At 39.2% G+C, this 23433-nt stretch overlaps 1 protein-coding gene across 2 annotated transcripts in view; it reads left to right on the forward strand.

Annotated features, from left to right (window-relative positions):
* ADARB1 (adenosine deaminase RNA specific B1) overlaps nucleotides 1-23433 on the forward strand; it is a 166632-nt gene that overhangs the window by 115720 nt on the left and 27479 nt on the right. For both annotated transcript variants that reach the window (XM_089671932.1, XM_089671924.1), the window contains 5 exons: nucleotides 8646-8720; nucleotides 15585-16513; nucleotides 18730-18844; nucleotides 19726-19894; nucleotides 21067-21215. In XM_089671932.1, coding sequence (XP_089528058.1) covers nucleotides 8646-8720; nucleotides 15585-16513; nucleotides 18730-18844; nucleotides 19726-19894; nucleotides 21067-21215 — 1437 coding nt within the window. The remainder of the gene's footprint in view (nucleotides 1-8645; nucleotides 8721-15584; nucleotides 16514-18729; nucleotides 18845-19725; nucleotides 19895-21066; nucleotides 21216-23433) is intronic.

The raw sequence follows: 23433 nt of genomic DNA on the forward strand, positions 1-23433 counted from the left end.
CTCCTAGTTTTCCCCCGCGCCCCCCCCCCCTCCCCCGACCTCTCCATCACGACCAACAATGCCACCATCAGCCCCACCCCGCAAGCCAGAGTACTGGGTGTCATTCTAGACTCCAATCTGTCTTTCCAGCCCCGGATCCAATCGCTGACAAATTCATGCAGACTCCACCTCCGCAACATCTCCAAAATACGTCTGTTCCTAACTCCAGAAACTACAAAGCAACTCATTCACTCCCTTATCATATCACAACTTGACTACTGTAACTCCCTCCTTGCTGGCCTACCCCAACACAGGCTATCCCCACTTCAGTCTATCCTGAATTCTGCAGCCAAACTCATCCACCTTACCAACCGCTCCGTATCCACCACCCCCCTCTGCCAATCCCTCCACTGGCTTCCGAATGCCCAATGCATAAAACTCAAAATACTAACATTGACGTACAAAGCTGTTCATAACACTGCCCCAAACTACATCACCGACCTGATATCCATCTACCACCCAAAACGCACTCTCTGCTCCTCACAAGACCTCCTACTCTCCAGTTCCCTGGTCTCCTCCTCCCATGCCCGTCTCCAGGACTTCTCCAGGGCTTCCCCCATCCTCTGGAACTCACTACCCCAATCCATCAGACTGTCACCTACCCTCCTCACATTTAGGCGCACCCTGAAAACCCATCTCTTCAGAGAAGCCTACCCCGCCCTCACCTAACTGCTGATCTCCTCCGCTCTCCCCACCACTCCATCTCCCACAGCTATTTCCTCCTGTACCACTCTCCCCTCCCTCCTAGATTGTAAGCTCCAAGGAGCAGGGCCCTTGAACCCCTCATGTATTTTATTGTATTGTTACAGTACTGTCACATGTATTGTCTCCCATTGTAATGTACAGCGCTGAGCAAACTGTTGGCGCTATATAAATAATGTGTAATACTAATAATCAGGACCAGAGTATAAGCCATAGTCTATTCCAGGGGTGTCAAACTGTAGCCCTCTAGCAGTTGTGGAACTATAAGTCCCATGATGCTTTGCAAGGCTGACAATTACTAGCATGACTCTAAGGCATGATGGTTATAATTCCTTGACAGCTCAAGGGCTGCAGTTTGACACCTGTGGTCTATTCCCTCGATCAAGCCAGGGCTGCCAGACAAAAAAAAATTTGTTGCGGTCCTCCAACACCACTGTAAATTTTTTGTTGATCAAGAATCCCGGAATTTATGGATCTGACTTCCTCAAATTGAAGCGAGGGTGTCCCCCACGCATATGCTATAGTCTGCTTTGCCGCATTGAAGAAAAATAGGTGAGCCTATGGGAATATCTTGGGAGCTCTTGAAAAGGCTTATGGAGGAGGGTCTCCCCTGGATTCTTCCAGAGGTTATACTGTGTAATGGAATGGATCAAATTTTAGACTCTCATCCATAAGCAGTGAGCTACAGGGCACGGCCACCTTATGTGGAACATGTCTCCTATTCCTTCTGTACTGAAATGTACTGTATGGTCTCCCTTTATATTGTAAAGCGCTGTGCAAACTGTTGGCACTATATAAATCCTGTATAATATGCCCCCTCTGAGGATTGATCAGTTTTCAAAGAAATATATATAAAACAGTTTGTAGACTATAACTTTCACACAGGCTAAATAATAATATACACCATTTTGGTTATTTTTACCAAAGAAATGTAGCAGAATACATTTTGGTCTACATTTATGAAAGATTTGTTTGCAAAAGTTTATAAAGGAAAAATTTTTTTTTTTTCCCAATTTCGGTATTTTTTTGTGTAGCAAAAAATAAATAAATGATAACTACCACCAAAAGAAAGCTCTATTTGTGTGAAAAAATTAAAATTTAATTTGGGAAGTGTTGCCTGACTGTGCAATTTCCAGTTAATGTAGTACAGTGCTGAATAGTAAAAAAATGCCCTGGTTGTGAAGGGGGTAAAGCCTTCTGGAGGTCAAGTGGCTAAAAATTTTGTGTTTTACGCTTGGACAGAAAAGAGATGGAGCTACATGCTAGAGGTTTTGCTGCTGGCTTATCTTAGGAAAAACCAAAGTAATTGAACAAGGTTTCTATTCCAACCTAACTGGTGGTTGTTTCTCCTTTTTGAAGTGTTTTCTAGCAAAGTCTGTGATTACCTGATCCAACCAATGCTGTCAACTTATGTTTATGGGTATATTTTAGTTGAGATGAATAAAGGTGTGGGAGGGTTTTGAGACTGTAGCAGTCGTATGACTGCCCTATAACTAAATTAGATATAGCAATTTTTTTTTTTTTTTAAAGTTGAATTACAAAAAAAAAATCAATGTGGATTCATTAGCTTAGAACTCTGATTTCAAGAAATTTGATGTGCACTTTTTTTTTTTTTCCATCTGTCACAGAAATGCATAGCTTCAAGTATACTCGGCCTGTTAGGGGTTTATTATCCAGAGTAATATTGTAAGTCCAAGGGAAGTGGGCAGCTGCTGAGCATTATTCTAAGGTGAATGGGTATTTTGCAAGGGTGAAATACCCCTTTAAATGACTTTTGGATTTATGCCTAGATGCATAAGTCTTTTAGCTTGTTTCCCCTATAATGACGAAGAGATCCAGTTTGTCAAATCTTCTGTCACTGTGAAATTGCAATGCTGAGCTCTATAAAATTTGCATTCATTAACCTGTTGAAAAATTGCTGAGATAATGAAGTTGAAATTCATTTCTCAGCAGTTAAATGGGAGTATAACATAGTTTTCTCAGCTTCAGTAGTTGAAGACTGTTAGATGAGAAGGCACTGCAAGCCACTGAAGAATTGATGTGTAGCCAAAAGACCTTTTTGTCTATTTTAGCAGTTTCCTGTACTTCCAAAACATATCTCACAGTATATACAGAGTGTGACAAGTTAATCGCGCTTGCCTGTGTTTCCATAGGACGACTTCTAAGGACTCCCCAAGTTAATTTTAGGATATGCGTCTACTCATGATTTTCTTTTGCTTTAAATGTGTTTTTGTGCATATATTTTAAAAACCGCGAAAACCATTCACACTGGAGTGAAGAATAAAAAAAATGTTATTCTGTGATGCGACTATTGCATTTAGACCAGGGGTCTCCAAAATGTGGCCTGACCGCTACAAGATTTTATCTGACTGAGAGCTAGAATCAATGGCTTATTATCAACATGTGCAGATTGAGAATTCAGGGCAGCAGAGTCACCCCTGTTAACCTTACAATGCTAAGGGGGATCCCGATGCAAGGGGATGGGGAGAGGACTCTAATGGGTTTTTTTTCCTTCTGAATTGTATCATGCTGATTTACAAAGGGATCAAAGTAAAATCTTGTCAGACTTGGTTTTGACCGTTCGGCCCACCTCCTTTCCCCTGCGGTCTTCTGGGACACTTCACAGGTCCCAAAAGACTACGTGACCAATCACAAGGCACGGTGCAGCTCACGCATGCGTGGTAGGACACCGGTTGTGATGCTGCAAAGCTTCATTTCCGGTTTCACTTACTTGCAATGCCTGTGCCGGGAACCCAGAGGATAGTGAAGAACTAGCCCGGGTGACAAGAGTGCTGGACCCCTGGACAGGTAAGTGTCCTTTTATTACAATTTTTTTGGGGGGAGCCTGGAACTCCTCTTTAATCTGTCATGTGAATTGGAGACACTTGTTACGAGTCTGCCTTTTTCAGAGTGCCAGGTTGTATGTTACTGAATTTTGACCTACCCAATGCGTAAAAACACTTTGGTCTGATCTGTTTTGCTGTCAAGAACCAACTCTAGAGGCTCTGTATTCTTCTATATGTGGAACTATGTTTTCCATGGCAGTAGTTATGCTGCTGGCATGCTACCACAGTGACATCATCAGAGCTAACCAGCTTGTAAACGGAACACTCAAATGGGAAGTAGGGAAACTGTATACAGGAAAAAGCATACAGACAGAAATCATACTGCTAGTGCAAGAACTTGTATAAACAAGCAAAAGAGTAGTTATGGACTCTCTTAGATTGACAATAACTGCTCAGCATATTGAATTCAAGTGTCCTTAAATCATCTTCAAGGATAAACATCTCTTGTATACAAATCAATGCAACCCAGAGGAAAATATATTTGGTTAGGTCCCCATATGGAAAGTGACAATATGTGGTATAGAGGACAATGCCGTGTAAAGAGCATATTCATAATAACCTCCCTCTTGCACTAAAATTGTGGCTATGTAGGTATCTCAATGAAGGCAGATATTAAATGGTCCCAGAGTAGTTTCCAAGCTTGATGTAATCCAGAAGAGGAATTGATTGAACTGTGTAAATTCTTACCTCCCTCCAGCGCCTATCAAATAAGAGCAATGTCCAGGCGAGAATTAGTTTTTAGATGAATCACTGTAACCTCGCTCATACATCAATATGCATTGTTTGTAAGGAGTTTGGTCCAGACAAACTCTTGGGTAATCAATTGGATGACATTTCCATAGACGAAAAGAGGCAGTCCATATATGTATCATGAGCAGAAGATACCTCAGGAGTAGAGTTCAGAGCAGTAAGATGGGGTCATGGTAAAATTGATAACACTCTGTGAAGCAAGGTAGATATGGGTACTTAAAGCTACCAGAACCCCTGGCCTTAATGATAGTCTAAGCTTTGTACCATTTTTAAGAACCTGACTGCTCTTTGTCCTCCTTGTTGATAGAGCGAGAGAGAGATTTTTATTTTTTTTTTCCCCCTTAAGTGGGCCACCCATGGCTTGGACTAATTGGGTTTTTCTTCCCTACTGTTTTCTATATGGATTGGACAACACTGGTACCTTTTTAGCACATATTTTGGAACTATCCTTGTTTTTTGTGATCTACTTTAGTTTTGTTTCGTCTGCCGTGTATTGGGCCCTAATAATTGATCAATTTACCCCATGATTGAATACGTTTTAAAATATCAAATGTTTTACATTTAAATTAATTGTACGTGTGGATATTATAGCGGCCACTAGGTGGCACTTGAGGGGTTTTCTGCTATTGCAGTTCGTTCTTAGGTACTTTTTGTTCCTCCATAGATGGTGCTCGCTGTATCGTGCATGCGTGACGTCATTGCATACGTTGTGATATCATGGCTCATTCCACGTGGGGCGGACATCTTAAAGGCCCAGTCCATCAGGCATGCCAAACAAACCTGAGCCTACCTCTGAGGCAGCCAGGTGCCCTGGTGAAACTGGTCAGGATAGCTATCCTTGATGTTTATCCTTGAAGATGATTTAAGGACACTTGAATTCAATATGCTGAGCAGTTATTGTCAATCTAAGAGACCTTATGTTGATATAGCATTGATTAGCACCCACTGCGAGGAGCAAGTGACACTTATGGAGTGTGGCTTTCTTTTATATTTTGTATGTCTTTGTATAATTTAAAGGAATTGTTCATGTGCTTTGACTACCAACTTCTGATCGATTTTATTACCAACAGTAAAAAAAAAACACTAATCTTGGTTGAGTCCATAACTAATCTTTATTGCTTGTCTATAGGTTTGGATTAGGAGTGCCCAGATTATCAATACATAGACTTTGAGGCATTTGAATGTTTTGATTACATGTGTGTACATGAGTGCAAGAACTTACACATATATATTAATGTAGTATATCTTCTCAAGTGGCAATCATTGAAAACTACAAACAAAAGCAAGGGAATAAATTGGCAGAATGTGAGATGGCGTAAAGGGGACTCTCATTTACATGTTTATCTATACACTGTCTCCTACAGGTACCTGTAAATTACTGCTCCTCCATTTTGTAATTTGAGGGTCTTTTGGTAAAGTGGCACTAAAGCTGAATCAAGCATTACATTTCAGTTTGTCTCAATTTATCATTTATTATATGGCCTTCCCTTGCAATCTCAGCAAAACTTTAAAACTGTTACACTTCTTGGATGCAAACTAAGCATACACCCACTGCAGGCTCCTATTGTGGTAGCCTGTAAAAAGGGCACCTATGTGTAGTGTTCAGCCATAGAGAGGAACAATCATCTGGTCTCAAGTCTTGGCACTCCTTTATTCTCCATGATCTGTGCATGTTTGTCCGTTTTTTGGCTTCCACAACGAACAGGGTGGTCAGGGGTAGGATAAACTGAACTGGTACATTCTAGGAAAGTTTGATTGGGAGAGGTCAAATACCAGTTTTTACAGTAAATTATATTTAAAGCCAAAACAAATGAGTTGGGAATTGTTAAAACCCATGCCAGGTTATTTTTGTATTCTCGGTCAAATTGGGCAGATTTCTCTGAATATTTCCACTCTTGCTTTTCTGGCGACAACTCAAAATTTAAGATATTCCTTCAATTTCTGCCCTGATGATAGTGTCCTGGTCATATCAAATGTATCCTCCACTTGATACAAAAAGCCGTAAAAGCAATTCTCCCAAACACTATGGCTTTAGATGCATGTTAAAATTGTTTTTCATTTAAAGGAGAAGTGCAACGAAAGCTCTGTGGATCACAAGAGTGCAGTTCGTTCTGCACTCCTTTCACCGATTCTCAGCTGACAGCAGGCTGAAGTCTGCTGTCGGGTAACGTCACTCAGCTTGTCCAGACTGGGGAAAGAGGCCAACTTTAAAGTCTGGATCCATCCCAAAGTCTGAAGCGGCCCCTGGCGCAGCCTCTCAGCGAGGTGCTGAGAGCCTAAGCCAGCCACTCCACAGCCCCACACTCCACTGAGTGCGGGAGGGGGCAGAGCACAGAGCAGTGACTGACCTTTCTCACACTTGGAATCGGCAGGGGATAAATGCAGCATCAGTGCGATGCTTCATCCACCTAGGTAAGTATAAATGGAGGGGGTGGGGGGGTGGATGGAGCGAAAGGCTCTACTTCTCTTTTAACTTTGTTGCAACATTTGTTTATGGGTCATTTAGCAGACCATCCTGTACTGGATTAGGGCCTTGTAACCTTCTAGCCAGTTACTCAGTTTTCAGTAAGGTCAATCATTCAAAAGTGATATAACTGGATCCCAATGGGCTAAGATTTGTAAACTCAACATATCTCCCTACAATAATTTGCTCTATTAAGGAACTGTATTTAAACTGCATTCAGCCTTGACCAAAAAAGTGTTTGAGGCTGCAGGAGGTATGCTAGCAAATTTTTAGGTGCCTGCACTTCAAACCTACAGCGATATGACCCCTTTCCCCGCAGTAACAGTCTACCAAAAACAGATACGTTTTAGGTGGAACGCTCTTTTAACCACTTCAACACTAAAGGAAATGCCCCTACGTCCTCTAGTGGAAGCGGGAGTATCGAGGATTTCAGCCAGCAATGCTGTAAAAGCAATCTGAGCAGCTAAATAGCCGCTGGACTGCTTTTTGTTTTTACAGGTGGCAGAAGGGGGTCCACAAACACACACACCCTCCCTTAATTTGGCTGCAAATTGCATTGGACTGCACACAAAACAGTGCATGCACTACTTTAAGAAAAAAAAAAAACACGCCACACCAAATGACATGGTATTCCAGTACCTTGGTGGGCGACATTAACATACATGGAACATGTCTTTTTCACGCTGCGTTCTGGTGTTACTGGCCCTAAGCTTTCCTGATATGTGTATTTATGCTGCCATGACTACACACTGGAGATCTCTAGTCAACTAATTATGTGACTTTTTAATTTGCCATTTTAATCACTTTGTACATATCTCTTCAGCATTTAGAGTGTACAGTATCTCTGAACAGTTTGTGTATGTATACTGTATATATCCTCTGTTATAAAAAATTTTAATTAACTACAGTAAAACACAACTTTCTAAGGGTTAGGATAATTTTTATAGGCACTATGTTGTATTTGTACTTGTACCCACTTGAAGCAAATCACCAATGTCTTTGATGTAATACAAAATTGGATAATGTATTTGTACAGTAGCGACTTGAGGGGCATGTGTATTATTGTGCTGTATTGGATGGTCTGGGAGCACGGTCTTAAATCCGGTAGTGAATACTGACCGTATGCAGTGTAAAATTGGTTTAATAAAATCCCGTCTTGGCTTTTGAAGCAGCTGAAAAGCTTGATGGCCGTGTTCATCTGTCAGGATGGATTGTACTTTCTGCCTTTATTCCGAACACGTGTAAGCAGATCCAATTGGATTAAAATGTTAGAATGCTGGAGCGGGGTTGTAGTGGAGGTAGCAAGGTGTTAAGTTTAATATCATATAAATGTATTCATCGTGTATACAAAGAGAGGAGTGGTGTTTTTTTTCCCTTATCTCACTTTCCTTGTTTGGTAATTATTGGGAAAAAATGTCAGCTGTACATATTTCAAACAGAATTGCTACTTGCTAAATTTATGCCAGAATAGATTTGTAAGCATAATAATTTAAAATGTTCTTTCATGCTGCCAAATATTAACTTATTAAATGTTAAATAATGTCTTATCTGCAAAAACCACAGGTCTTCTCACATAGTACATTCAAACAATCATGTGTTTGCTTGTTTAATATATTTAGAACATAATCATAGCTATAAAGGATAGCGAAGACACTGAGTAAGGCTTGTGGTTGTGCTAAAATATTAAGGCTGTTGCCTTTAAAATCATTTCAGATTTGAAGCTGAAGTTCGGTCAGGTACCAGAAATCATATTTGTGTGTGTTTTATGCAAGTAATTACAGAAGTCATTTGTTATGTATGTATAAAATCTCCATAGAAGAGCTAAATATTTCATCTCGTTTTAGAGAGAGGCGCCCTTCGGCAAGCTAGAAAGCAGCAAAAGTATTTCACCATGGATGTGGATGATGAAGAAAATATGAGTAAGATACAGTTGACTGATGTTGTGTGTGTTCTTGTCATTTCATTAACAAAACTGTGCTTCTTCCCCTGCATCAACCATATTGAAATTTGTTACACTACATAAATAAATAAATAAATATATATATATATATATATATAATTACACACACACACTACAATATAGCTTGCATGACAGTTTTTTTTTTTTTTGTTTTTTTTTTGAGAATTCTTAGCATAAATCCATTGATTTTTTTTTTTTTTTTCATGAAGTAGTGATACTTTTCAGATTCTCCCTGAATTGGCTGCTTGTGTGAGGTTCAGGAATCATGTTGGCAAAAATTACTACTTGAGATTAAACAAAGTATAAATTGCCTAGATATGATAGGTTTCAGTCTGGAAAGGCTGAGACCCTTCATTGAGAGAGAATCAATACAAACATTTAGAAAGCAAATTGGTGACAAATTAGCACATCTACTGAATTGTCTTTAGCCAAGTATTTTGGATAGTATTTTGTGTATTTGCGGCCTCTGGACCTGCAGCTGTCCTGGGCAGCCAACTGAGACAATCTTGAAAGGTCTAGGACAGATTTACCACTGTATATGAAACTGATCTGATCTCCAAAACACATGCAGAAATAAGGTGTGGTTGGGCAGCAGAGGTTAGAATATTTACGATGAAGCTGCAGTCATATACTGTAGTAAATCTGTCTGTTACATTGGTTTGCTGTTTGACAGGCTTGATAAATCTCTGTCATGCACAATGACTGTGTTTGGTTGTTTTATATAGAATCTGTTCTAACTAATTCAAGCTGCTTTCACACACATTACATTCAGTATACATTTTATGTATACATTGACATTTACCTTATAGCATTAAAACTAACAAGCTTTTAAGGCTGTATGCACACTAGCATTTTTTTTAAGCTCCTAGAAACTTATCATTTTTTTTTCCTGCCTACTAAAAGCTAATTGTGTTTATGCTATGTGTCCATCCACTTTATTTAGGTTAGTAGTGTTTTTCAAGCTTCAGTGTTTAGGAGCAGGAAAACAATTTTGTCTTTTGGGAGCGTTTTTCCAGCTACTAAACTGTTCCTAACAGCTTTTCCTACATGTTCTGTAAAAACACTACTAAAACATGCTTTTACCAGCGGTTATTTATCCAGCGTTTTTTGAGCTTGAAAAAAAAAATTGCTAGTGTGCTTGGAGCCTAAGAATGTAAATTCCTTTTTAACAATTAGGCTTTCCACTACCCATTGCTGTTTTTTCAGACGTACTTTCAGTGGCTTTTTTTTTTTTTCATTCTATTATACTTAGTGTTTACTGATCTGGCTAGGACCTTTACTAGAATATTTCTCAAACAGCCTTTTTATTAGTCTCTGGTTGATCTGTATCATAAAACAGTGGTTATATCCATGAACCCTTAGCATTTTTTATTTATTTCAGGTACTTATATAGCGCCATCCATTTACGCAGCGCTTTACACATATATATTGTACATTCACATCAGTCCCTAACCCTCAAGGGGTGTACAATCTAAGGTCCCTAACTTACATTCATACATACACATAGTAGGGCCAATTTAGACAGGATCCAATTAACCTACCAGCATGTGTTTGGAGTGTGGGAGGAAACCGGAGTACCCGGAGGAAAACCACGCAGGCACAGGGGGAACATGCAAACTCCAGGCAGGTGGTGCCGTGGCTGGGATTCGAACCAACGACCCTAGTACTGCCAGGCGGAAGTGCTAACCATTTAGCCACTGTGCTGCCCTTAGCATGCGTTAAAGCAATGCTGCTACAGAAATTGTAAATAAAGCAACTCTGCTACATAAACTGTTACATGCATAAAGTGAGGGCACCTAGAGGGGTGTTCACAAATACCTGCAACAGCCCCCAAAACCTTTCTGTTGCAGCTAACTGTACAGTCGTTCTGATGTCTTGATGTAAAAGCTCCAGCACTTCTATATTCATGTTGGCCAGGGAGGTAGCCTATAATGATAATAGGCCACCAAGAATGTGTAGGTCGCAGGATGTGGGGCAAGCTCAGACTCTCTGCTTTCTCTTAAATTTTGGCCTTAATAGCATGGTATTATTGGCAGTTGTGACCTTAAATTAGAACTAAAGACAAAACTTTTTTTTTTTTCCTCATTTTTGAGTGTGAGGTTACAAACCTTGACTGTTTTTATCTGCCGGTTGTGTCCCATTGGGAAGATTTCCATTCACTTCCTGTCCTATAGCCAATCAGGAAGTGCGACGGATTTCCTGGTTGTCACCAATGTGTCCAGAACGACTAGTCCTACTATAGCTGCTTGCATTTTTTATTTATTTTTTTTCCCCTCTTAGAGCAGCCTATCTTTATTACCCTGCTACAGTACTGAGCCGTACAGATTTTTAGAGTGTGTTCTTGATTTACCATTATTACTCTTAATTCTTTATGAACTATTTTTGGATACATTTTTGTTTATACTGTAAACTAAAAGCTGAACTCCAGGAATTCAGCCACTTTGTAAAATGTTCTGGATTATCATGGATTAAGTCTAATGAGGTGAATACCAGCTCATAGACTTTTCTTTAATTTTAAAATTGACCTGTATACTGAGCTCCGGGAGCATAGTTATTCCTATACTTCTAGTGCTATGATGCTGGACCTTCTGGTCTCCGTTCCAGTAGCTGCAGTTTTATGTAGCTGCTGTTCCCACCCCTCCTCTTTCTGCTACCCAATCACAGAACGCTTTGTATGATGGGGATTTCATTCAAAGACAATTCAATACAAAGAGTTTTTTGTGAATAAATGACAGAGGGCAGGGAATGGCAAAGATGCTGTGTGTGAGAAGATAGTGCCTCACCTCTCAGAGCTCTGGGAGCATAGCGATAGTTGTATTCCTTGCGCTTCATAAAACTAAGTTGCAAATAAAAGATATGTCCCTGAGAGGACATGCACCTGGTTGGACTTAACTCATATTCAGACAGTATATTTTACATTTTTAAATTCCTGGAGTTCAGCTTTAATTGCCAACTGAACTGTGTAAAATGTCAATGCATTCCAAGTGCAATAGAAAGATAAGTAATTGCAGTCCTTTTGTTCATTTAGTTTATAAAGCAGCCACAGCTATGGCAACTAGAACAGGGTGGTTCCATGACTTTCTCAACTCCCTTCCTGTGCATGGACAGTCATCATCTGCCTTTCAATGGAGATTGGATTAAGGTGTCTCTGCTACTTGTGTAGATTTAAATACTGGAGTATCTCCTTGAAACTAATCAGAGCTGAAGAAGTGGCTTAGAAAAGTTATGAAGCATTTCCAGTCCAGTTCAATGTGACAGACTCCTACTAGCTATGGTAATAGTCAATTTCTCCCTTTATTCCAGTTCTGTATGAGAGTTCTGAGCTGTCAAAGACCTGGAGGCTTCAGTCTAGTACCCTTCCTAGAGAGAGCTAGAGTTCTCCAGCTGGGAAAGCGAATACCTGGTGCACACATTCAGTTTGGTTTTTGGTGTTTTGGGGGGTTTCAACCCAATGGGCTGAACAGAAAACAGATCGCCGTACTAACTAAGTGATATTATTACAGTGACTTCTCCCACTGTGCCTTTGTGTTCTGACAGGGGGCTGTGAGCGCTTATTGCATGCTGCTTTTCCATCATGTCCTTTTGACAAAACCGGTCCTTGGACTGGCTTCTGTTGGAAGGACAGCTGTACACAGGGTTCAAATGTTAGCCGATTCTGTCAAAGCGGCTAATGTTTGGAGCATGCATACCCAGCTTAACGCTCCCTGCTGATTTAGAGAGTTCTGATTCACAGGGTATATGCTGGGACTACTGCTCTACCTCAGAGCTCAACTGTCTTACATGATGGAGACAAGGTGTGTGTGTTTTTTATTGCTTTTTTTTTTTTTTTTAAGCTGTGGCTTCTTAATGCACGAAGTGAATAGTAAGACAGTACATGGAATATATAGATTTTTTTTTTTTTTTACTTATACATTCATTTCTGCTGTAAAGTCAGCCTGTTTTTTGCCTATCTGGGGCAATGCAACGGGTTCACTTTAATGTTGGCCCCTTATACTTAAGGCATCTTATACTTTCTTCCATGTTAAACAAAAGCAAAAAGGGCGTACTCTCATCGTGCATTACCGTGGTACACCACGTGTTTATTGTGAAATCAAATAGATATATATACTCACAAACCAAAGGAAAATACAAGCAGAATAAGTGGTCCGCAGTGGCAGTCCAATACAATGCTGTGCCCTAGAAAGGGATAAGCTGATGCTTTTCGGGAGACGAACCCCCTTCTTCAGAGCTAAAATGACCCTGCTGTTCCAACTCTTATATACCCAAAAATGTGAAGGAGGTCAAGAAAACCATCGCCCCCCCCCCCCCCCCCCCCCACTCACGAAAAGGCCCAATCACAGAAAAGTCCGAATGGACCCACCTCCAAAAAAAAAAAACCAGACCACACACAACTCAGCCAAAAAAGTATTAAAGTATTATGTGAAAAAAATAAAAATAAATATATATATATATATATATATATATATATATATATATATAACCATATTAAATAAATTGCTTCATGAATGAAAAGTAGAATGCAAAAAGTAAATAATTGATTAATGGACCTTACTTACTTAGTCCCCGAATCTGAATGCATGCCTCTAGTGTAGCACATGGATAATCCCTGCCCTAAATGATAATGGTCTTGTAGTACTTATATGTAATGATAGTATAGGTAAATAAATGTATTTATTTACCTACACTATTACATAGAAGTACTACAAGACCATTATGATATGATCTGGGACTAAGAGTAAGTAAGGTCCATTAATCAGTTACTTTTTGCATTCTACTTTTCATATATATATAATATAATTTTATTTATTTTTTTTTTTTTTACATAATACTTTAATACTTTTTTGGCTGAGTTGTGTGTGGTCTGGTTTTTTTTTTTTTTTTTTTTTTTTTTTTTTTTTTTTTTTTTTTGGAGGTGGATCCATTCGGACTTTTCTGTGATTGAGCCTTTTCGTGAGTGGGGGAATGGTTTTCTTGACCTCCTTCACATTCTTGGGTATATAAGAGTTGGAACAGCAGGGTCATTTTAGCTCTGAAGAAGGGGTTCGTCTCCCGAAACGCATCAACTTATCCCTTTTTAGGGCACAGCATTGTATTGGACTGCCATTGCAGACCACTTATTCTGCTTGCATTTTCCTTTTGGTTTGTGAGTATATATCTATTTGATTTCACAATAAACACGTGATGTACCACGGTAATGCACGATGAGAGTACGCCCTTTTTGCTTTTGTTCATCATATATCCAGATTTCCCGATCTTTGAAGGGCTGCACCTCCTTGTTTGGCATTCTGAAATCCTTCTAGTTTGCATGAAGATTTGAGCGCTGGTTTCGTTTGTCAGTTTTTGGATTGCATTTTCTTCCATGTTACCAGGAGCAAGGAGAGAATGTTTGACACTTCAGTTAAAGGGCACATGACTCCTTCCATTCTTCCTACATGACAGCACTGGTGCTTGTCAATTGGCCACTAAAACATGAGCTTTTGCATGGAGGCAAAGGCAGTACTCAGTCCTGTGTAAGCTCTGAGTTGTTTCTCCTCTCTCACTGGCAGATGACAGGTAATACACTGCAAAGGAGGCTGGCCTTAGTTATTGGAGTGTTTTTTTTATATGATTTTTTTTTTTTTTTTTTTAAATGGACAGGCCAATAATCGAACTTCATAGTAAACTTGGACCTTTTCCTCGGCAATAGCAGTTGACATATTTATATCTTTGCAAGTTCCTTTTAAAGCTATTGAATTCCGCAATCAACTACATTTAGTTTAATACTCATGCATCTACAGAAGTTATTTTGGTTTTATAATGCTACACAAAATGTAATTTTCTTAGGTAATCTTTTTTTTTTTTTTTTTTTTCCCTCTTTTGAATAAGGCTAGAGATTTTCTTTTTTATATTTGAATCCTGATCATGAGAATTATGTGGCTTTGCTAGCTAAGTACTCTAAGAAGTCAGTCAATTTCTCCATTTATTACAGTTCTGTATGAGAGTTGGCACAGCAAAGGATAACTATATAAACAAGACCCAAGAAGCAAAGAACATGTCTAACATTTTTAATCAGCAGTAATATTTTCTCATTTCAAAGTTATTTTTTTTTTCTTTTCTCTTTGGTCTGTTGAGCGCCGAAAGGAGTAACCTATCGAGCTTTTGCTGGAGGATGTTATAAATGAAAATTTACCAACCATTCCGTCAGCTTTGTTAGCTGGGTTAAGTGGTGTGTGTTTGCTATAATAGGAGAATGTTCCAAGGGTTGGAACACTTGGTTTTGTTTAAAGTCAGATTTATTATGTGAAAGAGGACCTCAAAGTCTCATGATCTGTCAAACATTTCCCCCTTCCGTTTTCTCCTAATTTTATTTACAAAATGTCATATTTTCAGATTACAATTTTTGCCGTAAGCTTTTACATTTAATTAGCTAATTTCTTTCTATTTTCTTGTCACTTTCCTTGTTTACTGTGATTTCATATAAACAAAACTGGCAAATTTTGATCAAAGTCCTTTTCCGTATGATTCAGTCTTCCCAAATCTAGTTTTATATCTTAAAATAATTTAACGGTAAGTTTTACCTGCTGTCAGTATAGACTCCATGCAGATTTTACACATGAAATGGCTTCCTACAGAGAATTTGTGTTCAAAAATTTTAAGTCTCTAATCTTTAATTTTGTTAGGCATAGATTAAATGTAAATGGCAACTAATATTTGCCATGAGTAGGTATTCCGTGACCACACATCACTGAACCAGTGACAAAGATAGATAAAGGAATCTATAAATTTTGCATTTACAAGATCCTGCAACGAAGGCGTTGTAAGTTACTCTTTCTGGGCACCGCAGGTTCAAGCAGCACTGATGTTAAAGAAAATCGTAACGTGGATGGAGTATCGGCAAAGGATGGGAATGGCCAAACTACCGGGGAGGGGGCTCAGCTCTCCAATGGGGGTGAGGGAAGCAACAGAAAAAGACCATTGGAGGAAGGTAATAATGGACATTCCAAGTTTCGTCCAAAGAAGAGGAAGAAAACACCAGGACCCGTGTTGCCAAAGAATGCTCTCATGCAGCTGAATGAAATAAAGCCTGGCTTGCAGTATAAACTTCTCTCTCAGTCTGGACCAGTCCACGCACCTGTTTTTATCATGACAGTTGAGGTTAATGGACAAGCTTTTGAGGGTTCAGGACCAACAAAGAAGAAAGCCAAGCTTCATGCAGCTGAAAAGGCATTACGGTCCTTTGTGCAGTTTCCAAACGCATCAGAAGCCCACATTGCTATGGGGAGAACGCTGTCTGTAAACACTGATTTCACTTCTGACCAAGCTGACTTTGCTGACACACTGTTTAATGGATTTGAGAAGCCAGAACAGTCTGATCATGCTTTTTTCTTGGGATCTAACGGAAATGAAGCTTTTAGTTCATCAAGCGACTACAGCATGACATTGGTTGGATCTGGTAATTTAGCCCAATCTCCCCTTCCCACCCCATCTCTTTTTCCACCAGCAAGTGGAAAAAATCCTGTAATGATTTTAAATGAACTGCGGCCTGGTCTGAAGTATGATTTTGTCTCAGAAAGTGGGGAAAGTCATGCCAAGAACTTTGTCATGTCAGTCACAGTGGACAGTCAGACATTTGAGGGCTCTGGAAGAAACAAGAAGCTGGCTAAAGCACGGGCTGCTCAGTCAGCTCTGGCATCACTCTTTAACATGCAGCTGGATCAGACCCCCTCCCAACAGCCTATTCCAAGTGAAGGACTTCAACTGCATTTACCTCAGGTAAGGGAAAGTACTAATTTCACTATTCGTTTTACTCATTGCAGTCCACTTGAACATGTAACAGTCTTCAAATGGCCTGCCAATTCATAATTACATTTTCTGTTACATGACTGATAACGTTGAAAAGAGACGGGTCCATCTGTTAAACATGTTTGTGTAAGTGTCTGAAGTCCTGCATAGCCCCAGCTCAGACCGTTCAGGTAGATATTGGACGCCGCTACATCTTCCTTTCCAGTCCTTCCTTTCTTCCCCCTGGCATAAAGCCCAACCAAGAACTCTTTGGTCCCAGCTCAGAGGGAAGCTGAGATTTCTATATAGTGGTATATTAACTGTTTTGTGAAAAGAAGTGATTGATGGCTAGATGTCCAGGCCAAATTTATCAGTATCACCATGTTTCAGTTAACCAGGTAATCACTTCTTTTATAATTTTCACACCTAATTTTTTTTATATATATAAGACTTCTATTTATTATATTGTAATAAAACACCTGCTCCTTTTTTTTTTTTTTTTTTTTTTTTTATTGGAGGTTGACTACTTAAATATGTAAACTAAATCTATATAATTGACAAGTGTTATGTCTGCTTGTAGTGTAAACTTTGTTAAAGGTGAGCTTTGTGTCACCGTAGAAAACAAAAAAATTTAAATGTATAAACCAATGGGATGTGAAATGGGCCAAGATAGAAATATTTGAGCACCACAAACCATAATCCCTATTTAATTTGCGAAGAAATCACTTTGAAAAACACCCCCTAGCATTTCTGGTCGTAGTAATCTTGAGTAAGGGCAGATGATTCATGTAGCAACTACTTCCTGGAATCCATCTGCCCTGCTCAGGCATGCAGGCAGGAGAGTGTGCTTAGCTGAGAAAACCCCTCCTAAAAGATTTCTGGGATGTATGACGACATTTGCATAGGCATGGAAAAACAGGAAAGTATATCATATATTTGCTTATGCTAGCAACATAAGTATTCAAAATAGTCAATGATGATTGAAAGAGTGAAGTTCCACTTTAAGTCATAGGTGTGTATGGATTATTTTTTTTTTTTTTTTTTTTTTTTTTTTTTTTGAGTATAATGATATCATTTAGTGTTGCTTTTAAGGTTCAGCAAATATAATTAGTTCACTGATGCAAAAAAGTATTCTTAAAGTATAACCTAAAAGCAAAACTTTTTTTTTTTTTCCCCTAGTTTTGGATGGAAGGGGGATTAGAATGCTTGTCTGTTTTTAGTGCGGTCTGTGCCCCCGTTAAGGAAATTTGCCCTATTTGTCCTGTTTACCATTATCATTGAAAGTGAAAAAACCCAAATTTTGAGTTGTCCCTAGAAAAGTAATAGAGGGTAAATCTTCCATTGGGGAGACTGGTTCTGGTGACCTGGAGGTCCCCAAGGAATTCTCTTAACACCTAGACACTGACCGCACACAAATATGTGGGCACTGTGCCTTATGTTGTGTGGCCACATTTACGTATCTCATTTTGTGCTACGGAGCGTGCCGCATTGCGCACTCCCAGCACAGAGACTGGGGTCTCAGCGTGAGCCCTGGGTCCCGGATGAACGATCAGGACTCAGAACGCCCAATTCCAGGTTACCTGATCTCTGTCATAGCCTCTGATTGGCTATCACAGTGATCAGTCACTGTGAAGCCCGCCCCTGTGTTTTCTCTCTGAATGGAGGAGAGATGCATTTTATTTCTCTGTCCTTTTCAGAGAGAAAAAAAAATACCTAGACAGAGGTTTGATCTGGGTCAGTGCCAGGGTTAGTTTTTGGGTCAAAGGTTAGGGTCAGTATATTTCGTGCCTTCAAGGGGCTTACAATCTAAGGTCATTCTCTTTCTTGCATGCATGCAAATATAAGGCAAGCTTGAACAAAAGCCTGTTAACCTACCAGCTTATCGTTTAAGTGTGGGAGGAAACTGGATATCCAGAGGAAACCCACATGACGCCAGAGAGAACATGCAAACTCTATGCAAATTGTGTCCTGGCTGGAATTTGAACTGGTTAACCCAGTGCTGCAAGGTGGAAGCGCTAGCCACTAGGCCAAAGTGCTGTTCACTGTTAAAATCTAAAATGACACACTTGACATGTAAAATGTGATGAGTTTAGCCTGAGATGTTGTAAATATAGAATCCTGCATTTCCAAACATTAAATTTTACTTAAAATATATGCTTATGCAAATCACTGTACACTGACATTTTTACCTTTTTTCTTGTTTGTAGGTTCTGGCTGATGCTGTTTCACGTTTGGTTGTAGATAAATTCAGTGAACTAACAGATAACTTCACATCCCCGCATGCACGGCGGAAAGTCTTGGCTGGCGTAGTCATGACAACAGGTACATATTTTGTGTGTGGAATTTTTGATGGTTACTCAAAGGAGAAGGCCATTTGGAGAAAAAGGATATACAAAGTGTCAAGCATGACGACAGTTGAGCATGTTTCTTTAGTTGGTGGAGTACACATGATATAGCATTTGTATTGTTTTTACGGTCCCCACATGCGAGTTTTCCCCTGACTTCCTATTCAACACAAACAGGAAGTGATGAAATGTTGTTCTAGTGGGCACATTATGTATTTCATCAGGATAGACCCTAAATTTATATCTCCTAGTTAATACACAGATGGTAATGAAAACCTGACAAATTCGAACCTTCCTCTTTTTACTGATAAAAAGTGTTATTGCTGTTTGTTTCAGTTGGAGAGATTTCCTCTCACTTGACACTTCTCATTGACAGGTGAGCAAGAAGTCAGACAGCGATAAAAACATTCACAAATTCATGTCCTTTCCACTTTATCCAAGCAGTAAGGAAAAAAAAGTTTTGGCTGGAGTAGACTTTAAAATGCGATTTAATGCATTTTCAAGTAACTTTGGCTCCCTGGGTGTCGGAGGTTTTTTAGTAGATTTGAGTCAACGCGTGCTATGGTCACACAGAATATTTTGATGTTATATTTAAATATGAAGAATACATTCTGATGAGTAACATGTAGCTGTTTAAACAGTATTCAATAACGACTGTAAAAGTGTATTCAAAACCAAAGAGCAAAAATTCATTAATACAGACATCACATACAAGGATTGGTAAGTTGCAATATAGTTTTTGTTTTTTTCACAAGGTAATCTTGCCAGTAACACTTCTGTCTATGTAATGGTTATGTTTGGTATCTCTTTACATTTCAAATTTTAAATCTTGAAATGAACATTAAATTTGCCTCTTAGGAACGGATGTGAAGGATGCCCAGGTCATCAGTGTTTCTACTGGAACAAAATGTATTAATGGAGAGTACATGAGTGATCGTGGTCTTGCGTTAAATGACTGTCATGCTGAAATCATAGCACGCAGGTCACTACTTAGATTTCTTTATACACAGCTAGAGTTCTTCCTAAGGTGAGTGAAAGACCATGCTTTAACTAGTCTCAAAATCTGTTGTAAAACTTGCTTATATTTTTTTTTAGGTTCTTGTATAGGGCTAACAATTTACACAGTGCTTTGCGCATGTGTGCGTGTGCGTGTGTGTGTGTATTTTAATGTACGTTTACATCAGTCCTTGTCCTCAAAGAACTTACAATCTAAGGTTCCATACACATACTAGGTCCAATTTAGAAAGGAGCCAGTTAACCTACCAACATGTCTGGAGTGTGGAAGGCATCTGGAGTACTTGGAGGAAACCTACGCAGGCACAGGGAGAATATGCAAACTCCAGGCAGGTAGCGCTGTGGTTGGGATTCGAACAGATGACCCAAGTGCTGCCAGACAGAAGTGCTAACCACTTGGCCACTGTGCTTCTATTTAACGAAGAGACATGGACAGTAAACTGTCAGTCACTGCTCTCTACTCTGACCAAACCCCCTCCCGAACTTTCAGTGGATCACTGAGAGGCTTAGCCAGGTGCCAGTTCAGGCTCTTGGGTCAATCCTGTCCATATAGTCATGATCTTTCCCCAGCCGGCCCGGCTGAGTGACCTCAGCTGTGAGGTGGGTCACAGGGAAACCGGTCAAAGGAATGCAGAACAAATTGCACTCCTGTGATCCACAGGAGAAATACAGCCAAGCGAACTTTGTGCGTTTCCTTTTTAAGAATCTTGAACTGTTAATTTAAGAATTACATTGAATGTCTTTAGCTGCATTTGAAGATTTTAAATAAATATGCTAATGTATGTACCTGAATATGACTCTGTATTGGCCTCTTGCAACTCCTTTCATGGCAAAATTCAGGCTGGGTGAGGGAGGCGCATTACCATTGAACTTACTAGAATGTGCATTTTGATTAAGGCACATCAAAGATGTAGCAAAGCATACTCTGTTTTGTGCATCTCACCAAGAACGCACTGGTGTGAATGGGATCTCACAGTTTCAGCAAATGAGATGAAACAAAAATTGCATTTCTAGATTATAAAATCTGTCATTGGTGTTTGATGAAGATGTACCGTAGTATCACAAAAGCACTGTGTAAGAAGTTGCTCCTCCTTTGCTTTTCGGATTCTGGGTACAGTTTAACGTAATAACATTTTTTTAAATTAACACAGTTCAGTATTTATTTGGGTTTTTATCTTTTCATAGCACTAGAGAAGATCATCCGAAGTCCATTTTTATGAAATCTGAGCGTGGTGGATTTAGACTAAAAGACAATGTGCAGTTTCACCTGTATATCAGCACATCGCCATGTGGAGATGCTCGTATATTTTCACCCCACGAGGCTGGACAGGAAGGTATTGGAATAACCTGCAACGTCCACATTATAGCCTGATGGCAGATAATGAAAAATCTGTTTTAGAATAGCTTGCTACTCTTAGGCTGCATAGGGTTTAAAGTACGCTTGTCATGAGAAGTTTTGGGCTTTTTCCCTTCAAAAATGCTAGTTTATTGGCTAGGTCTGGCTTCAGTATTTCTGACTCCCAGACCTGTATATACATGAGGAAACCTGACTTCTCATTGGCTAATACACCTGCTCTAGGTTGGTAACTCGCTCGGTGTTGGAGCAAAAACACAAGCATGACAGGCGAATCCTGTGAACGATAACGGAAGCCTGCATATATTGTACTTCTCATGTCCAGCAAAGGAACTGACTCTAGGAGCACCTTTTCCCCCCCCCCCCCTTCAGTTTACAGTTTTACATAGCAAGGTTACAGAAAACTAAAATCCACCCAATGACAGCTTCACAGTTCTCAAAGTCAGAGATCTTACCCTGCTCCGTGACCTCCTTTTTGTCTCCTGAGTTGATAAGAGTCCTAACTGTTAAAATGATTCTGAGCAGGTTTTTCCCTACACAATCATCTTGTATGTAAATATAAAAAAATTGAAATCTATTGTGCTTTATTACTTTCTTATGAAGCCAGTTTTTTTGGGGTGGTTTTCTGTGAGTGTAAATATTTTATTGCATTTCTGCACAATATAGAGGAATGCGGTTCACAGTGGTACCAAATGTCACAAAAAATCCAGAAACCATAGCGGCAAGTGTTTCACAAACTATATTGCCTTGTGAAAGTATTCTGCCCTTTTGGTGTTTTTGTTGCATTACAACCTGGATTTAAATTTGGATTTTATTGAGTCTTTTTACCATGCAATGTACACAGCATGCCTTTTTGAAAATCCAAAATATTTTTATGTAGTAATAGTTTATTTTGAACAAGTGGGAAAAAAACAATCTTGTGTGCATAGGTATTTATTCTGTTTTCTATGAAACCCCTAAATATGTGGTCTAAACAATTAACTTCAGAAGTCCTAAATTGTTAGCTGATTACATAAGGTCCTGCTGTGTGTATTTACTGTCCCATGAGGTCAGTGTAGAAAAAAAAGCTTAACTCTTTCACTGCCAGGTCCGTACGATGTACAGACCTACAGCACTGCTTCTAGCTGGCCAGGTCTGTACGCGGTACGGACCTGCATCCTGCTTCTGCTGTAAGCTTATGGTCAGTTTAGTGGCCATGAGCTTATGGCAAAACTGTTCAGCAGATTCTGCTAAGAGACATATAGCTCTGATTAGCCGCTAACGAGCTATTCACCTCAAATAATCACATTTTGTTGCTTTGCAGCCTGAAATGAAGTTTGTTCTATCCAGCTGTATTCAGTGCAGCTTATAACATCAAAGTGAAAGATATAATACATGTCAGAAAATTTTTTTAAAAATCAAAAACAGAATTCCTGATTAGGAAAAAGGATCACTCCCTCCTAAAAGACTTGTAATCAGGTGTAGCTAATGAATAAAAAAGCTAGTGCAGCACTGAATATATCAATTACATAAATTGTGGGAAAAAACAATCCATATATCAATAATATATAATAATATATATTATATATAATAATATATAACATGTATATTATAGTGATTATATCAGTGTAATTCAGAATGTCCAAACAATAAAGTACATGTCAAATAATGAATAGTGTCCCAATTGAAAAAGAAATGGCCAGGTTCTTTGTCCCAGTAACACCAACAGTGTGCACGCCTCCACCCATATGCACTCACCAGAGGCTAAATGGTAACTGTATAAAACCTGTTTGTCGTGATCATCTCTGCGTCTCAATTCTTGGTAATTCCCAAAGTCCTAGGTGAAAAGAGCTCACATAACAGAGCCCAGACAGAGGTATATAGTGCAGTATGTTTATTAAAACAAAAAGGGGCGATTTTTAATATTTACAAATATTTTTATTAACTCAATACCATTTTAGCCTTCATATTTAGTAGGAACTTAGCAGGAATTTTGTAAATTTTGACATGTATGTATCCACTAATAATGATTTTAGTGTATTTTAAGTGAAAATAGTGATTTTGATGAACATTTGTACAGCCATTGCGGGGCCTAAAAAAAATCCATATCAATTTTTTTTTTTTTTCTACAGGTCATGTGCTTTCAAAAAAATATATGGTATAGGGCAGGGGTCTCCAAACTGTTTAATCAAAGGGCCAGTTGACGATCCTAAGGCTTT

The sequence above is a fragment of the Staurois parvus genome, unplaced genomic scaffold, assembly GCF_062004578.1.
Source record: "Staurois parvus isolate SC_StPar_1 unplaced genomic scaffold, SC_StPar_1.0 ptg000011l, whole genome shotgun sequence".
NCBI classification, from domain to species: Eukaryota; Metazoa; Chordata; class Amphibia; order Anura; family Ranidae; genus Staurois; species Staurois parvus.